This window comes from Condylostylus longicornis, unplaced genomic scaffold (genome assembly GCF_029603195.1).
Source record: "Condylostylus longicornis isolate FDR11 unplaced genomic scaffold, ASM2960319v2 ptg000048l, whole genome shotgun sequence".
NCBI lineage: Eukaryota > Metazoa > Arthropoda > Insecta > Diptera > Dolichopodidae > Condylostylus > Condylostylus longicornis.
In genome coordinates, this window is record NW_026578017.1 from 13467345 (window position 1) to 13487584 (window position 20240).

Below are 20240 nucleotides of genomic sequence, written 5' to 3' on the forward strand. Positions count from 1 at the left end.
TGTCAACTTTATTTATAATCTTTTCAGATTTACATGATTTTAAAATTCGAAAAATTTAAATTTTTAACTTTTGACTTTTAAAAAACATTAAGTTTTTAGGTGACTTAACATTGCAGGTGTCTCTAATTTTAACACAGCTGGCAGCACTGATATGGTTTTTCTCTTCTGTTATGCAAATGTTCAGCTTACCAACCAAGTTTGACTTTACATTGGCAAAAACGAATGATCCGCATGAGAGTATCATATTGAAACAGGTTTAGTAAAATGACACTAGAGGCACTCGAAATTATTAACTGTTCTGATTCGATGGTAATGAAACTTTCTGACAGCGTTTTCTTTTTTTTTGTTTCTTTCCGCAACATATGTTTTTTATTTAGTTGGAGCTGTCATTCCACCTCAAATCCAATATTAAAAAAAATTTTTTTTTTATTTTAAACTAAATACATAACATAAAAAAAGTTATTAAATCTTGGAAATATGGTTGTTACTCTAAAAACAACACTTCCATCGGATGAGGAGTTGACAGTGCCGGAAGTTAATTTATCTAGTTCAGCCCTACGAGCTGGTGCATTTCATTTAGGAAAAGCTTGCGAATTTCAAAATAATGTAATTTTTACATTTTCTTTTTCTCTTTAAATTTTAAATCTTCAAATTTAAAAACATTTTCAAATGAATTTAAGTTTGATGAATAGTATTCACATCAATTATTCATTACATAAGTATTCCACTTAACTCATAACCTAGTTACTATTGCAAAAATAATCTATGTATAACAATATATGAAATATATGTACTTGTAAATTTATAGGAGTTTATGTTATGTCGACAAGAACTAAACGATCCCCGAAAGTGTATTGAAGAAGGTAAGGCTGTTACAAACTGTGCTTTAAATTTCTTCAGACAGGTAAAGGCCAGTTGTGCTGAAGAATTTATGCAATATGCAAACTGTATAGATAAAAGTAGTGGAAAGCAGCAATTTTCGCTGTAAGTATTAACACTGCATGTAAGAAGGTTCACATTAATGTAAATTAAATAAAATCAATATGGCACTACATTTATAGAAAAATTAAAAAATTCGCTTCTTTAGACAAAATTATTTGATTTTGTTTTTGTAGGTACCTGTATACCTATTCTTGTTCTTTAGAATTAACATATCAAAGTTGTGTGCAAGTAAAGTACCTACGAAAATATGAGTGAAAATATACATATATATATACACCAATTTTGCTTTTATTTAAAACATGCATACTTTTTTTACTTTTCATAATTTTCTGAAAAAATATAATTCTTTTAGATGCCGTACTACACAGGGTGTTTTTGATAAATGTATGAAAGATAAAATGGGGCTAGACCGAGAAGATTATGGATATTTCTGCCGAGCAAGGGTAAATGAATAGCTATTAGTAATAATGTAAACCTAAAAAAATTTATGTTGTTGTAGATTCATCATTCTAATCGTCCAGCACCTCCACCAAAAGAAAAGGTCGTATATGGGGATGCTACACCTAAACTACCAGATGACTTTGAAAGAAAACCAGCCAAATATGGTTCTCGATTCCATTGGCTAGAATAAATGAATATTATTTCAAATTTTCTATTAAATATTAAAACAATATTTAAAATGTTTCACATTAAAAAAATATCGTAGTAAAATTTTATTTGAAATTAAAAAAATACAAAATGTTTAGTCAATAGTATGTGAAGAAAATTTGCAAAATTTAGATTTAAAAAAAATACTTTGATTTAAATTATGTGCGTTCAAAATACAGCCCGCCTGAATGGTGTTGTCCCTTTGCACAAATCTTAATTTTCATTAATTTGTTCCAACCTTTGGTAAAGTTGTTGGTCTTGTCGATCTTTTAAAAATTTTAAATTGATTTCAGATATTATTGCCCCTTCAGTTTGAAGCTGTTTCAATATATCAATCTTATGTTTTTCGAAAGCTGATTGATCGATTTTTTTTAAATGATAATCTTCTTCGATCTGTACTAACTGCCTTTCAAGATCATTTAAACTTTGGTCGCCAAACATTTGAATCATGTCTTTTGTGTTAAAAGCTGATGATATTGCTTTGCGAATAGCCTAAAATTATAAATTTACAAATGAAAAATCTATTAAAATTATGTTTTGACTTTAAACATAAATTTTTTATGGGTAGATACCTTCCTACATGCATATGTATGTGCATACATATGTGGATTAAGGACTTGTATGTTATTTCAAATAATTCAACTTACAATCAAAATATTTTTTTTTTTTCAATGGTTGATAATTTTTCCGAAATATAATTTTTTTTTAATTGGTAATTTTCTTTTTCAGAGAAGAAAATCAGCTTTGATAAAGTGCGTGTGTAGCGCACGAAATATATTAGCGAAAAATAAAAGTATTTTATTACGAATAAAAGGAAGTTTTCTTTTCACATCAACTTACAATTTTCATCACAGAGAATTTACTATTTAAGGTAACGTTCCCTTTTTGTAGACGATCTAAAGTAGCCTCAAATTCCTTAATTTGTTCTGCTGTTTCATTTTTCAACAGACTGTATTCATCTTCAGAAAGCTCACTTCTAAAAATTGTATTTTGAAGAAGAGTTATAATGAAATACTTTTATTCAAATACCGGCAGTCTTCCAAATCTTTAAGTTGTTCAACAAGTCGTTCTAACTGCTTTTCTAAATTAAGTATCAATTTTTCATTAGCCGACATTTTTTCTCTGTGCTATAAGTTTGTTTAATTTGTACATGCATACATAAATTATTTTGTTTACGTTTGCTTTAAAAAATATTCTATATAATTATGTACATACATAACAATTTCTGTCAACTGTTTCAATTCACATGGTCCGAAATTAACATTGAAATTTTGAATTTAAAACACCGTTACTACTGCCTTCAGCTTACTAATGGTAAATTTTCTAGAATTTAACAAACAGAGGCTTTAAAAATTGTTTTATTTTAGGAAATAAAACTAAATCCCCTGGGAATATAGCAAAAAGATATTGATTAAAATTTGAATTTCAAAGATTTTCAAGACTTTAAAGATTTTAATAAAAAGAATAAACTCACACAATGGTCGCGATTTATGCTTTTTATTAATTTTAAACGCTATGACTTGCAAATTATTAGTAATTTTTTATTAAAATAGTCATTCTAAAAATCAGTCGACATTTTTAAGAAATGATTTTTGAATTTGAATCAAAAAATAAAAGAATCTTAAAGATTTTTACTGAAATGTATTAAATTTTGAAGGAAAATTCCAGAGCTTTTAATTTTCAGCTTTATCCTACAAATGGAACTGTCCAACGATGCTAGCAACAAAATAAACAATAGAATTGAATATACAGATCTTAATACTGACTCCCCTCCCGAAAGACAGGAGAAATATCGCTCATATAATCTCCCGTGCACGGACAAAATTTATACATAGAAATAAAAATTTAAACTTGAAATTTTAACTAAAGTAAATCTACTAACAAGTAAATTCACTACCTGCTTGCAGAAACCTAATGTATTTTTTATCTAATGTATATATTATTTGTATCATACAAAAATTTTAGTTAAAATGGTATAGCCCCATTTTTTTTCCAAGAAAAACGCTTTTAGCTTGAAAACGAATTAACCTTATGTTTAAATAAGCACTTTACTTTCCTTTAAACAGCTTTTAGCTGAGTTGAGTTTGCTCTGAAACTATAGCCTGTAGTATTAAAATATAATATTAATTATTGTAAAGAATATAATTAAGATTAAAAGTTATTTCTCTCATTAATTAAGATTAAAGCTTTATCATTCAGCCCATTTCTTAGCACAAACAAAATATTAAAGAAGGTTTTCAAACAAAATTTCAATTTCAAATAGTTTAAATTGAATAAATTTTTAATTTTGTTGCATTTCAGATTGTGAAAATTACATTTTGACTTGTATATATTCAGGCGAAATAGCAGACACCATAACATTTTCAAGATAAAAGCGTTTTTTCACCAAAAAATTAATACAACTGCAACTGGCATATCTTATTATCGCAAGAATATTATCTTAAATGAAAATAAATTATATATATTCCTATATAGTTTATTTATTTATCCCCTAGAAAAATGCAAATTTTAAAAATTCATTGAACCTTCTAAAAACATTAAACTATCTATCGATGATATAGCTAAGTCCACATCTTTTTTCTGGACGGTTTTCTTTTTACTTTGTGCAGTAAAGGAATAAGCTTCCTTCGCTAAACTTTCTATAAATAACTCTGTTGCTTTAGCTACAGAGAACACAGCTTCCGAAGATGCTAAATGAAGATCTGGATCTAATTTCATTAACGCTCGAATTTTAGACAATGGTAATTGAATCAGTTTCGGTTCGTGAACCTTATCTAAAAAATAATATTTTATTTTTTCGATTTTATAAAGCATATATAACTATTACTTTTGTTTGCAGATGCGCTTTGTTTATCTGTTGGGTCAGCACTTTCTTCATTCAAAGCATCTTCAATGTTTTCAGTGTCTTCCATTAACCCATCCGTATTATTTTTACTTTGGTCTATTAAATTATCATCTAATTTTTGATCACCTTGTTCTACATTTTCCTGTTTGTCATGACCTAAATGTTCATCTATATTAAATTCTTCACTTTCTTGACGATCAAATAAATCTTCGCTATCCATCTTCGAATTGTTAAATATTTTGTTTTTTAATAGCGCCAAATTTTATATAATACAGACTATTTTGACTGTTTACCTTCTGTTTTCTGTTATGACGTTTAGTTTGATGTCTTTAATATGTACTGTCACATAACTATAAATGTCAAAATAAAAATAAAAAAAAAACAAAGATTTTTACTTTTTTTATTTTGCTTCTGATTTCGCAATATAAGTAAATCATGAGTTTAATTTTACTTAACGCAGCGAAATTAATAGGGAGCCGGTAATATTTTTCAAAATTATTTTCTTAGATAAACTTGTTACTGTCATTATATAAATCGTATAAATAATTCTTACAGACTGCCTAACAGGTTTGCTAGAAGTATAACTTCATCAAAAATTTGTGCTTCTGCACCTCCGACAAAGTTGCCCACATCGAATGCAAAGAAAAGTGAAGAATCTGACCAGCCTATTCAATTTTTAGGAAGCAAAGCTGCATCATGGCATGCTAAAGATACTAGAAGCGGACATGTTGATGAAATGTTATGGTACCAACCGTATGTTGTTATTGCAAGTGTCGCAGTTTTTCTAATATATTTTTGCATTTTGCGAGAAGAAAATGATATAGATAAGAAACTAGAAGGGAGTTTATTTGACCATATAAGTGGCCTTGAAGAAGCGCAACTTATTATTAGTTACAGATATAATAAGGATAACGGGTTAGACGTAAAAGCGATTGAACAGCGTTTAACTGAACTTGGTATAGATATTAAAACTTTAAATTAGGAAAAAGATGCTATTTTTACAATAACTTATTATATTTACTTTAAGCAAATTTCTTTTAAAATATGATTTCTATAATGATTGCTTAATAAAAAGTACCTATGTATGATGTAAATAAAAAATTAATCTATATTTTTGGATACGAAATTCAATTAACTAACTGAAGCTTCGATAACTTATTCATCGGTAAATTTACAGATTCTTTTCTTTCTGTTATAATTCCAGTTGCAACAGTTTTCTCATTTTCTCTAATAGTAAAAGGCTGCCCTGCCGTCATTACCATTTTTTTATGTAGAGTTATTTTGACATTTCCATGATCACCGGGCATTAGCATCGAGTTTTCATTCATTAAATCTATGCGTGCTGGGATATTCCAAGTACGACTAAACATTTGTTGAATATATTTAGATGTTAATGGTTTTGATCGGCCACCTTCACCTCTTGTTAATAAATACATAGAACCATGGAAATGATTTGATATCTTTTCTGATCCAGCAGCACATAATATCATACCTCTTTGAACAGCAGATATTTTAATGTTTCTTAAAAGAGCCCCTACATTTTCACCAGCAAGAGCTTTGGGAACACTTTTTTTAAAAACTTGAAGATCAGATATAGTGGTTTTGATCTGTTCATTAAAACCTAATAATTCTGCTTCAGCATTTTTTAGCAAAGTTCCCTTTTTTATTGTTCCTACTACCACAGTACCTAGAAGTATTTTTGCAAAATTTATTTGTTATGTACATACACATATTTAGAAGCAATTACATAATATTAATGGTTGTGATTCATTTTTACTAATGATCAAATTTGATATAAATGATGATATTATAATATCATCATAAATAATGGATGAAATGATGATAAATTGATATTAATGATGACATTATAAATATCTACATACATATTATTTATGTTATGTAAATAATACTAACCTCTTCCAGGGACAGTGAAAGCATTATCTATAGGTAATGAAAAAGGTGATTCCAAATCTCGTTTTGGTGTGGGAATATATTCATCGATTGTATTTAACAGATGTTTAATTGAATCTATACCAAGCTTTGAATTATCATCCTGTAAAGCTAACAATGCTGAACCACAAACAACTGGAGTATTTATACCATCAAAACCAAAATCTGACAACAACTCTCTCATTTCTATTTCAACTAAATCTAAAACATCTTGGTCTACTAGATCAGCTTTATTAATGAACACAATTATTTTTTCAATACCAACTTGTTTTGCTAAAAGTAAATGTTCGCGAGTTTGAGGCATTTGCCCATCAGTAGCAGCAACAACCAAAATAGCTGGAATACGATTATAATTTTTTTCTAAGCGATAAGGGATAAATTTGTTTTTAGTGTATATTTACCACCATCCATTTGCGAAGCACCAGAAATCATATTTTTAATATAATCAGCATGACCCGGACAATCTGTATGAGCATAAGAACGGTTTTTCGTACTGTACCCTACATGACAAGCATTTATTGTTATTCCTCTTGATTTTTCTTCAGGCGCTTTATCAATTTCGTCGTAGGGAACATAATTACTTAAGCCTTCTTTTGATAAAACTTTTGTAATAGCTGCTGTCAAAGTAGTTTTTCCTACATAATATGCGTAAATCCATTACCAATTTTAAAAATATTTGTTTTTGTTACCGTGATCAACATGCCCAATTGTCCCAACATTTATATTAATCTTGACATTTTGCTGAGAATATTGTTGGTATAAATTAAATTGATTAAACTTATTTTTATTAAATGTCGTTTTGAAAAGAAATGAAGTGTCATTATTAAGTAATTTATAAAAATATCTGCAAGAAAATACTAAACCCTTTGCCATTTTTTATTTACACTTTAATTTTACCCAATGTGAATTACATACGTGCAGACATATGTGCATACATCATGACTATATGTTTATTATTGAAACATGCTCTATATATGAAACTGAAATGTAGTAAGTCAAAATAAAATCTAAGAACAAAATTATTTTACAAGCCTTTTATAAAAGCCTTTTATAAAAAATAATAGTCTTATTATTCTTTATCGCACCTTTTAAGTTGCTTCTATAACTACTTCGAAAAGTTATAGAAGCAGTATTATTTTTAGAATTCTCATTTTTTTAAATGCAATCCAATTGTACAGTATTTGATTAGATTTTCTCAACTTCAATCAATGCTATCTAGATATTTTAAAATATCGACTTTAAACTAAATGTTGTAAATTTCGAAAATTTAATAACTGAATTGCAACGCATCAACATTTTCTGGAAATGTTTATACTGCAGTACATTATTGACCTGATATTACTTCAATTTAAATTCATATGGAGATATCTTTAAAATGATTCTAGGTCTCTTCACTAGACAAATCATAAAATAATTCAAAAAATCAGTTTATTTTAACAGAAAGTAAACCATTCAGACTAATTTTAAAATAATTTGATAAAAAAAAATCGAGTATTTTTTGACGACGTCAAAGTATTTTAATATTATGTTAAAATTTATTTCTTACTAAGTTACTATTTAATTCAGCCTAATTTTTGTCTTTAATCATTGTGACCGAAAATCGATGGGAAAACAAACCTGCAAATTGTCAAAAATTGTATTTTTGAATTTAAATTTAAAGTATTCCATTTCACGTGATAATAAAATGTAATATGTATAATATTATAATTTTCACACAAAATTATTTACAACAAATCATTGCAGTTATTTTAAGAGCAAGATCATAAAAGTTGTGAAAAAATGTTTAGGTAGAAAAAACATAAAATTCTCTACATAAAATAAACGCATATTATTTTCTAATGACAAACTACTAAGACCATTGATTTTATGTTAAATAATAAAATATTGAAATAATTTTTCTTTTTTAATCAAGCTCATTCCTGGATGGTTAAAAATAATAAACTTATAACATTGTGAAGCTATATTTGTAAATAATATATAGGTATACTTTCCAAATAAAACTTAAAAACTTTTAAATTACCCTGTAATTTGTACATTTTAAATGAAGTATTCTTTAAGGTTAGAACGGGAAGATATATTTTTTATTTTTAATATAATTTTTTACTGGAAAAAAAAAGATGGAATTTCTTAGGCAAAAAAAAGAGAAAATATTGTGAATGAAATACTTACAATTCAATTTTCTAATATTAAAAAGAGATGAAAATATTTGTTATAATTTTTTCTTGTGTTGAAAAATTGTTCACAAAAATTTTACACACATTTTTCCACCTACTTTTGTATGTGTTTTTAAATGTATCTTCAGTTTTGTTGAAATTTTCATCAATGTTTAGTGGAGAAATATAGAGAAAATGCAATGAAAAATTAAAATAAATTATTAAAAATAAATTATTTCTTATAAGAAAAGTGAGTTTAATTTAATATTAATTTTTTATATAAAATTTTTAATAATTGTTTTAAAAAGGATTAAATTAAAATTTACTTTTCCTTTTCTGAATTTTTTTTTCTGGTGCTTTCTTCCGACTAAGTGAAAATGAAAAGAAAAAAAAAATTGTAAAAATTGAATCGATTTTCTTCTTGAAAAAAAGTGGACTTCAATTAAAAATTCAATTGAAAAGTTTGCTTTTTATTCGATTGTTTATGTTTTTTAAAAATAGTAAATTTCGAAATTTAATGTTTTGATTTGGTTTGTTTTGAAATGAGGCGGGAAACTTGTCAAACGAATTTTTTTTTTCTATTTGTTTGCAAATAAATGAAAAAAAAATCGGGAGCATAAAAAATCATTTATGTTTTGTACCTACATCTTCTATCTCTACTCTTTTCATTTTATTGTATTATTATATAGATACACAATATGTGTACATATAAATACATGTTACATATAATAATATAATATATTATAATATAACATGTATAAATTCTTATATAGTTTCGCTATTAACAATTTTTTTTCAATTTTCGTACATTTAATCTACAGTAATTTACATACACATATTCATAGATACTTTATAAATGAAGATATAAAAAATTTTGTTAAACATGCAAGCTCCATAGCCATACAGAAAGTTTTTATAAATAAATTTGAAAAAATAAAATAAAAAATAGTATACACAAAATTATATTTGTAAAAAAAAAATTATTTGCATACATGCATAAATATAAAATATTCCCATGCATATATTTTCAACAAATCATGTATACAAATATTTTCATATGCACACACAAAGCTTTATGAATGTACGTACATTCACAATTACATTAATAATGTCAATTTATTCCTGTCAAGTATGTATTACCATAAAACAAAATACGTATTAAAATACAGCCCGCGACGTTTAAATAATAAGAGGCTGGAACTCAAAAAAATAAATAGAAAATAATGTAAAACTAACTATGAAACTATGTATTAATTTTTTCAAAATCTATAATAAAGTAGTTGTACTTAGCTTAGTGCAATATAAATATTGGACCACTAAATCGATTCATACTTTGTGACGTCGTATCGGGATGGAAAATGTCGTTCCAGCTATTTAAACGATAATCATTCCCAAAAGAATGGGAAAGATTTTTTTTATATCATTGAAGCTATCGATATTTTAAAAAATATGAACTATTGGAAAAGGTTAAAAAATAGAAGTTTCTCTTTGAAACGGTTGAGGTTGAGAACCAGGTTATGTCTTATAGTGATACTTTTCGAAAAAAGGTACCTACTATTATTTTCCCAAATTCCTAAATATTTTCATACAGGAAGAATGAATTGATCAGGAGCTGAAATGAATCTACTTTTTTTCTAGAAATTTCCTTTTTGCTGTACATATGTTAATAAAATTAAAATTTTTTATTAGTTGCTAAAAAATTAACCAATATAAAATATCATTTCTTACAATTGAAATACAAATAAGTATGTAGGTGCCGTGTACTTATAAAAATTATCATGAAGAAGATCATTTATCTCGCATTTGTAGTATTTTTACTCAAAGCGTGAGAACACATTGAGTGAGTATCATGTATTTGAGAACGTAACTGTGAATAAGAAGAATTTTTTCATATTGCGTTTCTTGTTTTTCCCAAGATATACGAAATTTAGTCACTATTGATTCAATTTTATAACATTCAATATTAAAAACAATTCTGATCTGAAAGTAAATAAAAGAGGCGACTAAAAAAGTAAGACGGATGATGAAGCTGTAACTCTGGGGCTGATGATGAGGCTTTTTGTTCATTTGGTTCTACATGTTAGCTAATTATGTTGCTGTTTTTCTTTTATTAGATGTGATCTCATTCATTATTGCGCGATAACAGAAAAAAGGCTATTTTTTCCATAATTTTTAAATTTTTCGAATATTTTGAATATATGTATGTACATACATAATATGTACATACTCATATATTTCAAACAACTTTTATAATTTTCTTGTTATTAAAAGTTTCTTGACAGTTTTTGTTCATATTAATGTTCGTGGACGTGTATTTTATGAATTGTCCGTCGGTTTCAGCCTCTTATTTAATCTATTTTCTTTCAGTGTCCCAAGTTTAGCTATACATAATAATATATTTGTTCATACATACAGGTAAAATATAAATATTATTTTGAATTAAATAATATGTGTAATATACACACATAATACGTGTGTATTTATGTATGTAAATCAAATCAAAAAATATCTAGATATGTGAATATGTAAAAGAAAACATCTATGTAGGATAGAAAAAAAACAAACTAGGTACAATATTCGCGGTATATAATATGAATGCAATGATGAATAGCAAAATATAAGTACCTATATAGTACCTACTTGTGTATATGTAATTGTTTGTTGCTTCAATTTTAATCATTTTAATATAGATAAAACTCATGTATTTGTTAGGTTGATCAGGTCTATGGAACCATTGTTTAATAAATTATTTATAATTTATAATTATAATTATTAATAATTTTGTAATTTAAAAAATTTTTAAAATATATTTTCTAAAATTGTCGTGTGTTGTCTTGACTCTTCAAATAAATTGGCGATTCAGAAATTAAGGAACTTATTCAATTTTCTGAAGCCCTAACGCCTTCATCTCGGTTGAACACATTTATGTCTGCATTGCTAGTTTTAATGTATGTCCCGACGTGCCCATTCTGATTACCATTTCACTGCTATTATAAACGTTGATTACAACTTTGTCATGTGAATACATACTAACATACATAATTGATTATACAGTAACATCTAATCATTTTTTGAATTGCCAACGCAAACGAACTCTTATGAATCATATGTAGGTACCAATATTTTATGTTTTACTATTCTGAATAATGGCAATGTACGCCTACGTAAATAAAAACAAATAATAAATACATTCACAATTTTTCGTTGTTTTTCTTCATTAAAATAAAAGAAAATCAGAATAAATGCTCAAAATGAAAATTTTATTTTTCTATTTCATATTATTTTGTTTCTACAAACAGAGATTTACAACAGAACTATAAAAACATTAAATAAAAAATTCTTTTTATTGTTTATTTCATTTTATTTTACATAAATACTGAATTCCCGCGATTTTAGTTCTTAAAAATTCATTACTTATTATAAAAATAAGAAACTTGCGAAATAATAAAATTTAAAAAACAATTACATACATATATATGTATACATATTATGTGTGTTAAGTACTTCAGTATTATTATGTTATTATGTACTCGTATGACCATTATGCTTATCGTTCATATTGTGCTAATGCACATAAGAGAAGGTTTAGATATATGTGGGAATTTTAATTTGAGTTTATGTTTTTGTTTTGATTTGCATTTCTAATGTTTATTTTACTCTTACTACTCGTATAACTAAAAAATCTTTAATTTTATAAATATACCTATCTATGTATGTATAGCAGTTATCTCTGTCAATAAATAGAGAACTGGCAATTATAGCCAAATTACAAAAATAAAGATGTCTTATTTTTATAATATTGGTTACTGAAAAATTAAATTAATCTATTACTAATTTTATATTTATATAACACAAATCAATCTAAAGTTATACATTTAAAAAGTAATAAATTAAGTACACTTTATTACTTTCAATTAAAGCGACTATTTTTCACATTCAAGAAAATTTTAAAAGAAACAATCACAATTCATTTTATCAATTGAAATTTTCCTATTGGCGGGCTCCGGTAATGATTTCCACGTCTATTTTCAATAATTACATCATACGCGCGGTTATAATATTTTTATATTATTATTATTGTTTTATTTTGACTTTAGAAGGGGATGTACATAACATTATGTACGTATTTTCGTAAGTAAATATACATATATAAAAGTACCAAAAACAAATCTTACATGTACCTTTTCTTCTTGAGTGATGGAGAAATAAAACTTTTCAGAACAGAATGTATAATATGTACATATTATATTGTATATTAGAAATTTAAACATAATTATGTGTATGTGTTTAGTAGTATCGGGATAAATATTTATAGCACTATGGTAATACTTGACCCATTAAATTTTGTTTTATTGAAAAAATGTTTCAAAAAAGCATGAATTATGATAGAATATTTTATGAAGACCCAAAATCTTAATTAAGTACTTCATTACACCCGATATTTACATATTTTTAACAAATATACAACAAACGTATTTTAGGACCTATAGATTGCAAATGAGGAAAGAAAATATGAAAATTTTGGTTATGTAACCCTAATGTACAACATGATATTCAATTTACATACATATATAATAAGTGTGTGCAATTGTAAACTTACATACATATGTATGTAAAAATCAAAAACATACCTAGTATGGTATATTTTGTATCAACATAAGAGTAATTGAAAAATGTATAAAAGAATATTAATAGAATTAGGAAAAAAGGAGTAGTTATCTCTGAAGAAAATTATTTTATTTTATTATTAAAAATTTGTCCTATCATACATTTATGCATATATTTAAAAATATTACTATAATAGTTTACTTAATATAAAAATCATGTATGTATCTACTATGCAGCTAAGTATAATAAACTAAAATTTGTAGATATTCTTTTTTACATACATACGAGTATCTCTTATAACATTATAAGATAATGAGTACATAATATGTTATACATATATACATACATATATGGACATTTGTATTTAATTATGTAGGTATGCCTACCTTTATTTTTTTTTTTTGCAAACATTTATTCTGCGCCGGGTAGTTATACTATTTCTACATATAAGTATATACACATAAATGTACATATTATGAAATGACAATAATAATTAATGTTTTAAAAGAAAAAAATTTTGTTCGATGAGTATACACATATATGTACATATGCATACATACATTGTATAAAATTTGGATAAATTAATAATAGTTACTTAAAGACAATATGTAACACCTATTTCGTATACCATATTTAATTTTATTGAATACAAGAATGTGAATTTTTCTTACATTATTTTAAGCAAGTAGATTTTATGTATTTAACTTATACATAATATAATGTACCTACCTATATATTTATTAGTATACCTAATTAAAGAAAAAATGTGCATACTAACTACCTACCCATATATAAGTTTTGATGAAATTTCTTTCCTTTTTAATTAATTTATGTTTAATTAATTGAAATACATTTTTAAAAATTTTGATTTACTTATAATTTATATTGTACAATACTTATAGTTTTCATAATTTTGAAAAATTTGTTCATTAGCAATTGAATATTGTTATTGAAACATTATTATTGGAATTATCTACAAAAAACATAATAAAGGTATAATTTATTATTACTTACTACGACTATATGAACATGTAATTTTTGAGCTTAGATATTCTTTCTTAATAAAATAAGTTTTTTCATATTATTTTATTAAATTTGACCCTTAATTTGATAAAAATTTTTGACGTGAAATTTTTAAATTTTAAATTGTTCAAAATTCATCATTTGATGAAAAATTAGTGTTCTTATTTACGTTGTAAAGCGGGTTATAAAAATGGTTACAATATATATTAAAACAATACGGATAAAATATATATTAAAATTATATTATATTATACCGTACGTAAAAGAATTCTTAACTTAGAAATTATATCAGTAATTATATGAAAGATAAAAAAAATCCGAACACTGGAAATAGTTATCAGATTTATATTTTAAGTGCAAATAACAATATTTATATAATTGATTAAATAAAATATTAAATATTTTGTTTTTAAATAAAATCAATTATTTAATGAAAATATCTTATATTTTATTTCTTTTTAGATTTTTTATAGTGAAAAAAAAGAAAAAAATTTTTGGAAGTATGCTGCTGCGCAGCGAAAAGCGCGAACGTCGTTTACGACGATCTACAAGTATTCGTTCAGCAATAGTTGCAAGCTCTTTGGTAAATTTTACTACGACCTCTGCAAATCGTACCAAATCAAATACAATAAAACTGCCTCCCGGAAAAAATAATTCTAATAGCAATATCAATAATAACGGCAATCATAACAAAACAACTTCGTCAACTACATATTCTTTAAGATCACCTAATAGTACGGTAACGTCTAGATATTCGAAACGATTAAATGTTCAAAAATTGACTAAGTGCAATACAATACCAACATCGAAGCGTTTAAAAGAACGTTCAAAACGTTCTTTGAATTCTTCTGGAACAGCTACATCTTCGACAATTACAACCACTTCAGTATCTTCGCTTAAAAAGCGTAAATATCGAAAACTAACAGAAAAGGAGAATATTTGGAAGGATACTCGTGCAATTGAAAAGAAAAGCAGTAATTATAAAACGGAAGAATGTACAAGTAATAAACCACAACGCTCAAATCAAGAATTGCTAGAAGAACGATGCACAACTTTACCAACAACTACATTGAATGTTGGCACGAATTTAACAAAAGATGGTGATAATTCGTGCGTGAATTCATCAAACGAAAATTCATTATCCAACTCTTTTACATCGATCCCATCTTTTATGGTTTCCAATAAAAACGATGTGGAAAAAGATTCCGCCTCAAAGTTAAACAATTTTTCGGTGTTTTCAACAGCAATAAGTACAACATCGACAGATTTTGTATCAACATCAGATTCATCTTTTCGATATAATATTCTTAATCAGGAAGATTCACAAAGTAGTTGTTCCGCTTCAAATTTTCAATACTCGGTATGCGGAGGTAATGATAATATACCCGAAAGTCGACAAGATCTAATGAAATGTATTAGTAGTGAGTGTGACAGTACTACTACAGATTACGATCAAAGAACAAATAGCATGATGAGCATGGGCTACTCCATGGGTTGTTTACCAAGTACATCTAATTACTCAAAACCTTTGGATATTGTTGTACCTGAAGTTGATTCAACAACAACCGAATTATTACAAAGCTCTACGAGCAATAGTAGCACAAGTTGTTGTGCAAATAATGTTAATGAAAGTGGAACAACGGATGACCAAAGCAATTCTTTGTCAATGAGTGAGAATTTTTCACAAATTTTCGCAACTTTTGCAAACTGTAACTTTTCAAGCGGATATTCTGATTTTATTGGAAACAATGCAATTAACAATGGAATGATTTCAAATAGTTGTAGCAATGCAAATAATCTTTCTTCAAATTTGCCCACGTCTGCACCTCTTACACCAGATTTAATAGCAATGTTTGAAGATGATATTGCAAAAAATCCCTGTCCTTCCAGTGTTACCTCTTTGATGACATCACAATCGTCTCTTCCCAGTTACAGTAGTTACAATGGTAAAATCTATATTAAAGTTTTATGTTTAAAAATTTGTAAAAAAAATTGTTCATTTTGTAGTGCCATCAACGCAATGTACAACAAACGATTTTTGTCACTATTCAGAATTTCTATCATATAACTCTATGCTCACTCAATCTTTTCTGAGTTGTAATGAAAATCGTAGTCCACATATAAACTCAGGTTTAAATAATCGCGATGACAATTCAACAAATGCAATCGATTTACAAGATTCATCACTAGGTGTCAATGCAGCAGCTGCTGCTGCGGCCTATATGCATCAAACAGCAATTGATAATTTAAAAGCACTAACAAACCTACCAAATAATCCCACAAATTTGTTTTCCACTTTAAATATACCAAAAGATTCAGAAGATGAAGTAGTCGATAGTTTCATACATAGTGTGTCACCCTATGGACAACAAATTGCTTCACATTCAATGAATCGCTGCAATTTACAAGACGTTAACGTAATTAATAATACAATGCACTGCAACATGAATGCACCCAATGGTTGCGGGGGTATTATGTTGTACAGAAATGATGATGATTCACAAATTGAAGCAGATGAATGTCCTGAAATAGAAGAAATACCTGATACAAGGCAAGAGGATATGCAGTGGGATTCATTTGATCCTTATCTCTTTATAAAACATTTACCGCCTTTGACGACCGAAATGAGAGCTAAATGTCCAGCTTTACCACTGAAAACAAGGTCAAGTCCAGAATTTAGTTTGGTACTAGATTTAGATGAAACTTTAGTACATTGCAGTTTACAAGAATTGTCAGATGCAAGTTTCAAATTTCCAGTCTTATTTCAGGTATAATATTATTTTTACTTTGTAGCTTCATTTAAATTAAAAAGATTATTTTTGTATATTTTATAAAAAAAATTACATTTTAGGATTGTAAATATACAGTATTCGTAAGAACACGTCCGTATTTTAAAGAATTTCTTGAAAAGGTGTCTAAATTATTTGAAGTTATTTTGTTCACCGCATCTAAAAGAGTTTATGCTGATAAATTGTTAAATTTATTAGATCCTGAAAGGAAGTGGATTAAGTAAGTATTCGAATATTGTAAATCTCGATGTTGAATAAAAAAACAATTTTTATTTTAATAGATATCGACTTTTTCGAGAACATTGTGTACTTGTAAATGGAAATTATATTAAGGATTTAACAATACTCGGACGTGATTTATCTAAAACAATTATAATTGATAACTCACCTCAAGCTTTTGGGTAAATATATTTACTTTTGTTTTTATTAATTAAAAGTTCGATTTAATTTTATATTGATTTTAGTTACCAATTGGAGAATGGAATTCCAATTGAAAGTTGGTTCATGGATCAAAATGATTCTGAGCTTATGAAATTATTACCTTTTTTAGAACAACTAGCATTAATGGTAATTAATATTTTAATACTTTTATTTAAATTTTATAATTTTTTAATTATATTTTATTGTTGTTTTATAGCGAGAAGATGTTCGACCGCATATCAGGGAAAAATTTCGTTTATTTTCATATTTGCCGCCAGATTAGATTTTATTTGAAATACTATTTATGTTTACATATTTTGAAAGTTTTATTTAATTACATACACATATTTTTAGGAGATTCAACTCATTTTTTATAAATAGTTTGTAATCAAATAAAAAATTTTAAAACTAAGAGTTTATTGTTAAGGGTTTATTAATATTATTATTTTTATTATTGCTATTGTTAATATTATTATTATTATTATTATTATTAATATTATTAATATTATTATTATTATTAATATTATTATTATTATTAATATTATTATTATTATCAATACTATTATTTTTAATATCATATTTATTTTTATTATTATTGTTACGCTAAGTAATAAAATATAAGTAAGCTTAAAGTTCTGATTAATAAATGTTAAGTATTACAGTTTAAGATGTAAGTTATTTATACTTAAAGCATGAAAATTGTTTTTATGTTTAAAGTATTGAATTAATATCTTATATATATATATATATATATATATATATATGCATATAATTATATATTTTTTTTGTTTAAATCAAAAATATTGAATATTTTGCACAAAATTTAGCTAAATATGTATTATATTGTATTTATTGAAGTATATATATACATATATAATAATAATATATAGAGGCAATTTTCAAATAACATCAAAAACAAATACATACATACAATTAAAAAGAAAAATTTATTGAATAAATATAAGAATCTTTTTTTTGTTATGAATTCGAATAGAATTTAAGTAATATTAGTTAAAATACTTGGAAAATGTTGAAAATGCGATCAATCGTTTATTATACTCTGAATAAAAATAATGTATTCAGTTACTAAGCGCTTTTAATTTGAAAAGCAATTTTATTATAAATAGGAATAAAGGCATAAAATAAAAAATCGATCAAACGAATTAAGTCGTACTTTTTTTTTAAATATTACATATAACTAAAGTCATATATGTACTTTAAAAACACTTCATTAATTTGATAATATGTAAGTTTATGACTAGATTAACGCAATAATTACAACTGCAATATAGCATTTGTCATCTTCAGTCTTAAATATTATTTAACATTATTTAATTTGTTTATATTTTCAGTTAAATTTTATTCAATTGAAGTTTTTACGGGTTGAATCAAAAGTAAAATGTTTGATTTCTTTATTTCCTTTGAGTAATATATGTATCTACATATTAAGTTTGAATAGAATTTAAAAGAAATGATGTTAATAAAAATTAATTGTAAACTATTTTTGTGATAAAACATCCAGTTTTTGGTTTTTTCTTGTATTAGTAATCTTAAATTCAAAGAATATTTACATACATTTTTATTAAACAGAATTAATCTATATAAAAATTAAAATTTTAAATACACAAGGTTAACAAAATTAACTTTTGATTGTAACAATGTATTTGCTTTAAAACCATTTTTGAAACAGAAAAAATTCAATATTGTTTCTTAAAACAATGAAATCAATAATATTTTATTTTTAATTTTTATGTAATATTCGTAATTTAAAGATTTAATAAAATAAAGTGGAAACCAGTTTCTTTAAAAAAGTTAATTAAATAAATAATTTCATGTCAATTCATTCAATTTTAAAAAGTAATATTTAAAAAAGTCGAGTGGAAAAAAATTGATTCAAAGTTCCCCAATAACATAAAACAAATATATTTATTTATTTACAAGAAGTATTCATTTTCATATCGTTTGTTATATTTATTTTTATTCGGTTTATTTATATAAATACGTATGCAATACGGATTTATTTGAATTTAATGATAATTAGCTCTCAAAGAATAATAAAATCTTTCAATTATTGTTGGTTTTAATTTTAATATTGAATAGGTTTTTATTTTGTTTATTTTTTTTTCTGTAAATTAATTTAAGAATTAAGAACGTTATTCAACACTATTAAATTATATAATTCTATGAATAATTAAAATTTTTTATTTAAAAATTAATTTAGTGACATTATTTATTATATTAGATTACCACTTATGTGAGTAGGTGTTTTAATTTGTTCATAATCAATATCTTAAAAAATCCTAATATGAAGGACTTACATATATTTTTTTTATATTTCAAAATGTTTATATTGAAAAAAAAATATTTAACATTACAGTATTACATTTTTTTAAATAATAAAAAGAACTTTGATTCAAATTTTAAGCGATTTAATTTTAGACTTATAAAAAATAATTAGTTTTTTGAATTTTTTAATTTATTTTAAACAAATTTAAATGTTTTTAAATGAAATTATGGTGCTTTCATCTATAAAAAAAAATGTTTCTTAAAGAAAATAATCAAAAAAAAAATAAATATACTTTTAACTTTATTTTCATTATTAATTAGGTTTGACAAGAAAAAATGTGTAAGAATTATTTTTAAAAGTTAAAACTCTCATAATTGTATTGAAATTGCATTCTAACAGTTTGGCAATAAAAATAATTAAATAAAAATATTGGAATGTATTTTTTTTATTGCGTGGTACGTTTTCACAATGCATTTTATTTTTTTTTCAAATATTCATTTTTATTTTATGTTTATGATTATATTGTATATTAACATTCTTCATAACATAATTATTAATAATACATCAATACGAAA

The 20240-nt window shown here is 25.2% G+C and overlaps 6 protein-coding genes across 8 annotated transcripts; 3 read left to right on the forward strand and 3 right to left on the reverse strand.

The window, feature by feature from the left end:
- Positions 1-366: 366 nt before the first annotated feature.
- Positions 367-1697, forward strand: LOC129611056 (NADH dehydrogenase [ubiquinone] 1 alpha subcomplex subunit 8). The gene is made up of 4 exons (XM_055523980.1): positions 367-606; positions 809-984; positions 1295-1385; positions 1442-1697. Exons 1-4 carry the CDS (start codon positions 478-480, stop codon positions 1571-1573), a joined length of 528 nt encoding a protein of 175 aa, XP_055379955.1. The 5' UTR covers positions 367-477; the 3' UTR covers positions 1574-1697.
- LOC129611057 (protein LZIC-like) lies at positions 1616-2760 on the reverse strand. The gene is made up of 3 exons (XM_055523981.1): positions 2620-2760; positions 2431-2566; positions 1616-2082 (listed from the first exon to the last, which is right to left on the reverse strand). Exons 1-3 carry the CDS (start codon positions 2703-2705, stop codon positions 1804-1806), a joined length of 501 nt encoding a protein of 166 aa, XP_055379956.1. The 5' UTR covers positions 2706-2760; the 3' UTR covers positions 1616-1803.
- A 1310-nt stretch (positions 2761-4070) lies between these two features.
- Positions 4071-4720, reverse strand: LOC129611182 (DNA polymerase epsilon subunit 4). The gene is made up of 2 exons (XM_055524176.1): positions 4434-4720; positions 4071-4359 (listed from the first exon to the last, which is right to left on the reverse strand). The coding sequence occupies exons 1-2, from the start codon at positions 4653-4655 to the stop codon at positions 4099-4101; spliced, it is 483 nt and encodes a 160-aa protein (XP_055380151.1). The 5' UTR covers positions 4656-4720; the 3' UTR covers positions 4071-4098.
- Positions 4721-4786: 66 nt separating this feature from the next.
- On the forward strand, positions 4787-5546 carry LOC129610966 (uncharacterized). The gene is made up of 2 exons (XM_055523821.1): positions 4787-4914; positions 4991-5546. Exons 1-2 carry the CDS (start codon positions 4871-4873, stop codon positions 5415-5417), a joined length of 471 nt encoding a protein of 156 aa, XP_055379796.1. The 5' UTR covers positions 4787-4870; the 3' UTR covers positions 5418-5546.
- Positions 5429-7700, reverse strand: LOC129610965 (elongation factor Tu, mitochondrial). Of its 3 annotated transcripts, none has more exons than XM_055523818.1 (5): positions 7471-7700; positions 7075-7365; positions 6787-7020; positions 6350-6721; positions 5429-6122 (listed from the first exon to the last, which is right to left on the reverse strand). In XM_055523818.1, exons 2-5 carry the CDS (start codon positions 7256-7258, stop codon positions 5563-5565), a joined length of 1350 nt encoding a protein of 449 aa, XP_055379793.1. In that variant the 5' UTR covers positions 7259-7365; positions 7471-7700; the 3' UTR covers positions 5429-5562. The 3 variants fall into 3 exon arrangements, with proteins under 3 accessions (XP_055379793.1, XP_055379795.1, XP_055379792.1); XM_055523820.1 differs by having other exon boundaries at positions 7075-7392; XM_055523817.1 differs by having other exon boundaries at positions 7075-7700.
- Positions 7701-8665: 965 nt separating this feature from the next.
- On the forward strand, positions 8666-17752 carry LOC129611013 (CTD small phosphatase-like protein 2). Its single transcript, XM_055523915.1, has 7 exons — positions 8666-8788; positions 14632-16115; positions 16177-16937; positions 17021-17178; positions 17240-17359; positions 17423-17525; positions 17596-17752. The coding sequence occupies exons 2-7, from the start codon at positions 14672-14674 to the stop codon at positions 17659-17661; spliced, it is 2652 nt and encodes an 883-aa protein (XP_055379890.1). The 5' UTR covers positions 8666-8788; positions 14632-14671; the 3' UTR covers positions 17662-17752.
- Positions 17753-20240: the final 2488 nt, after the last annotated feature.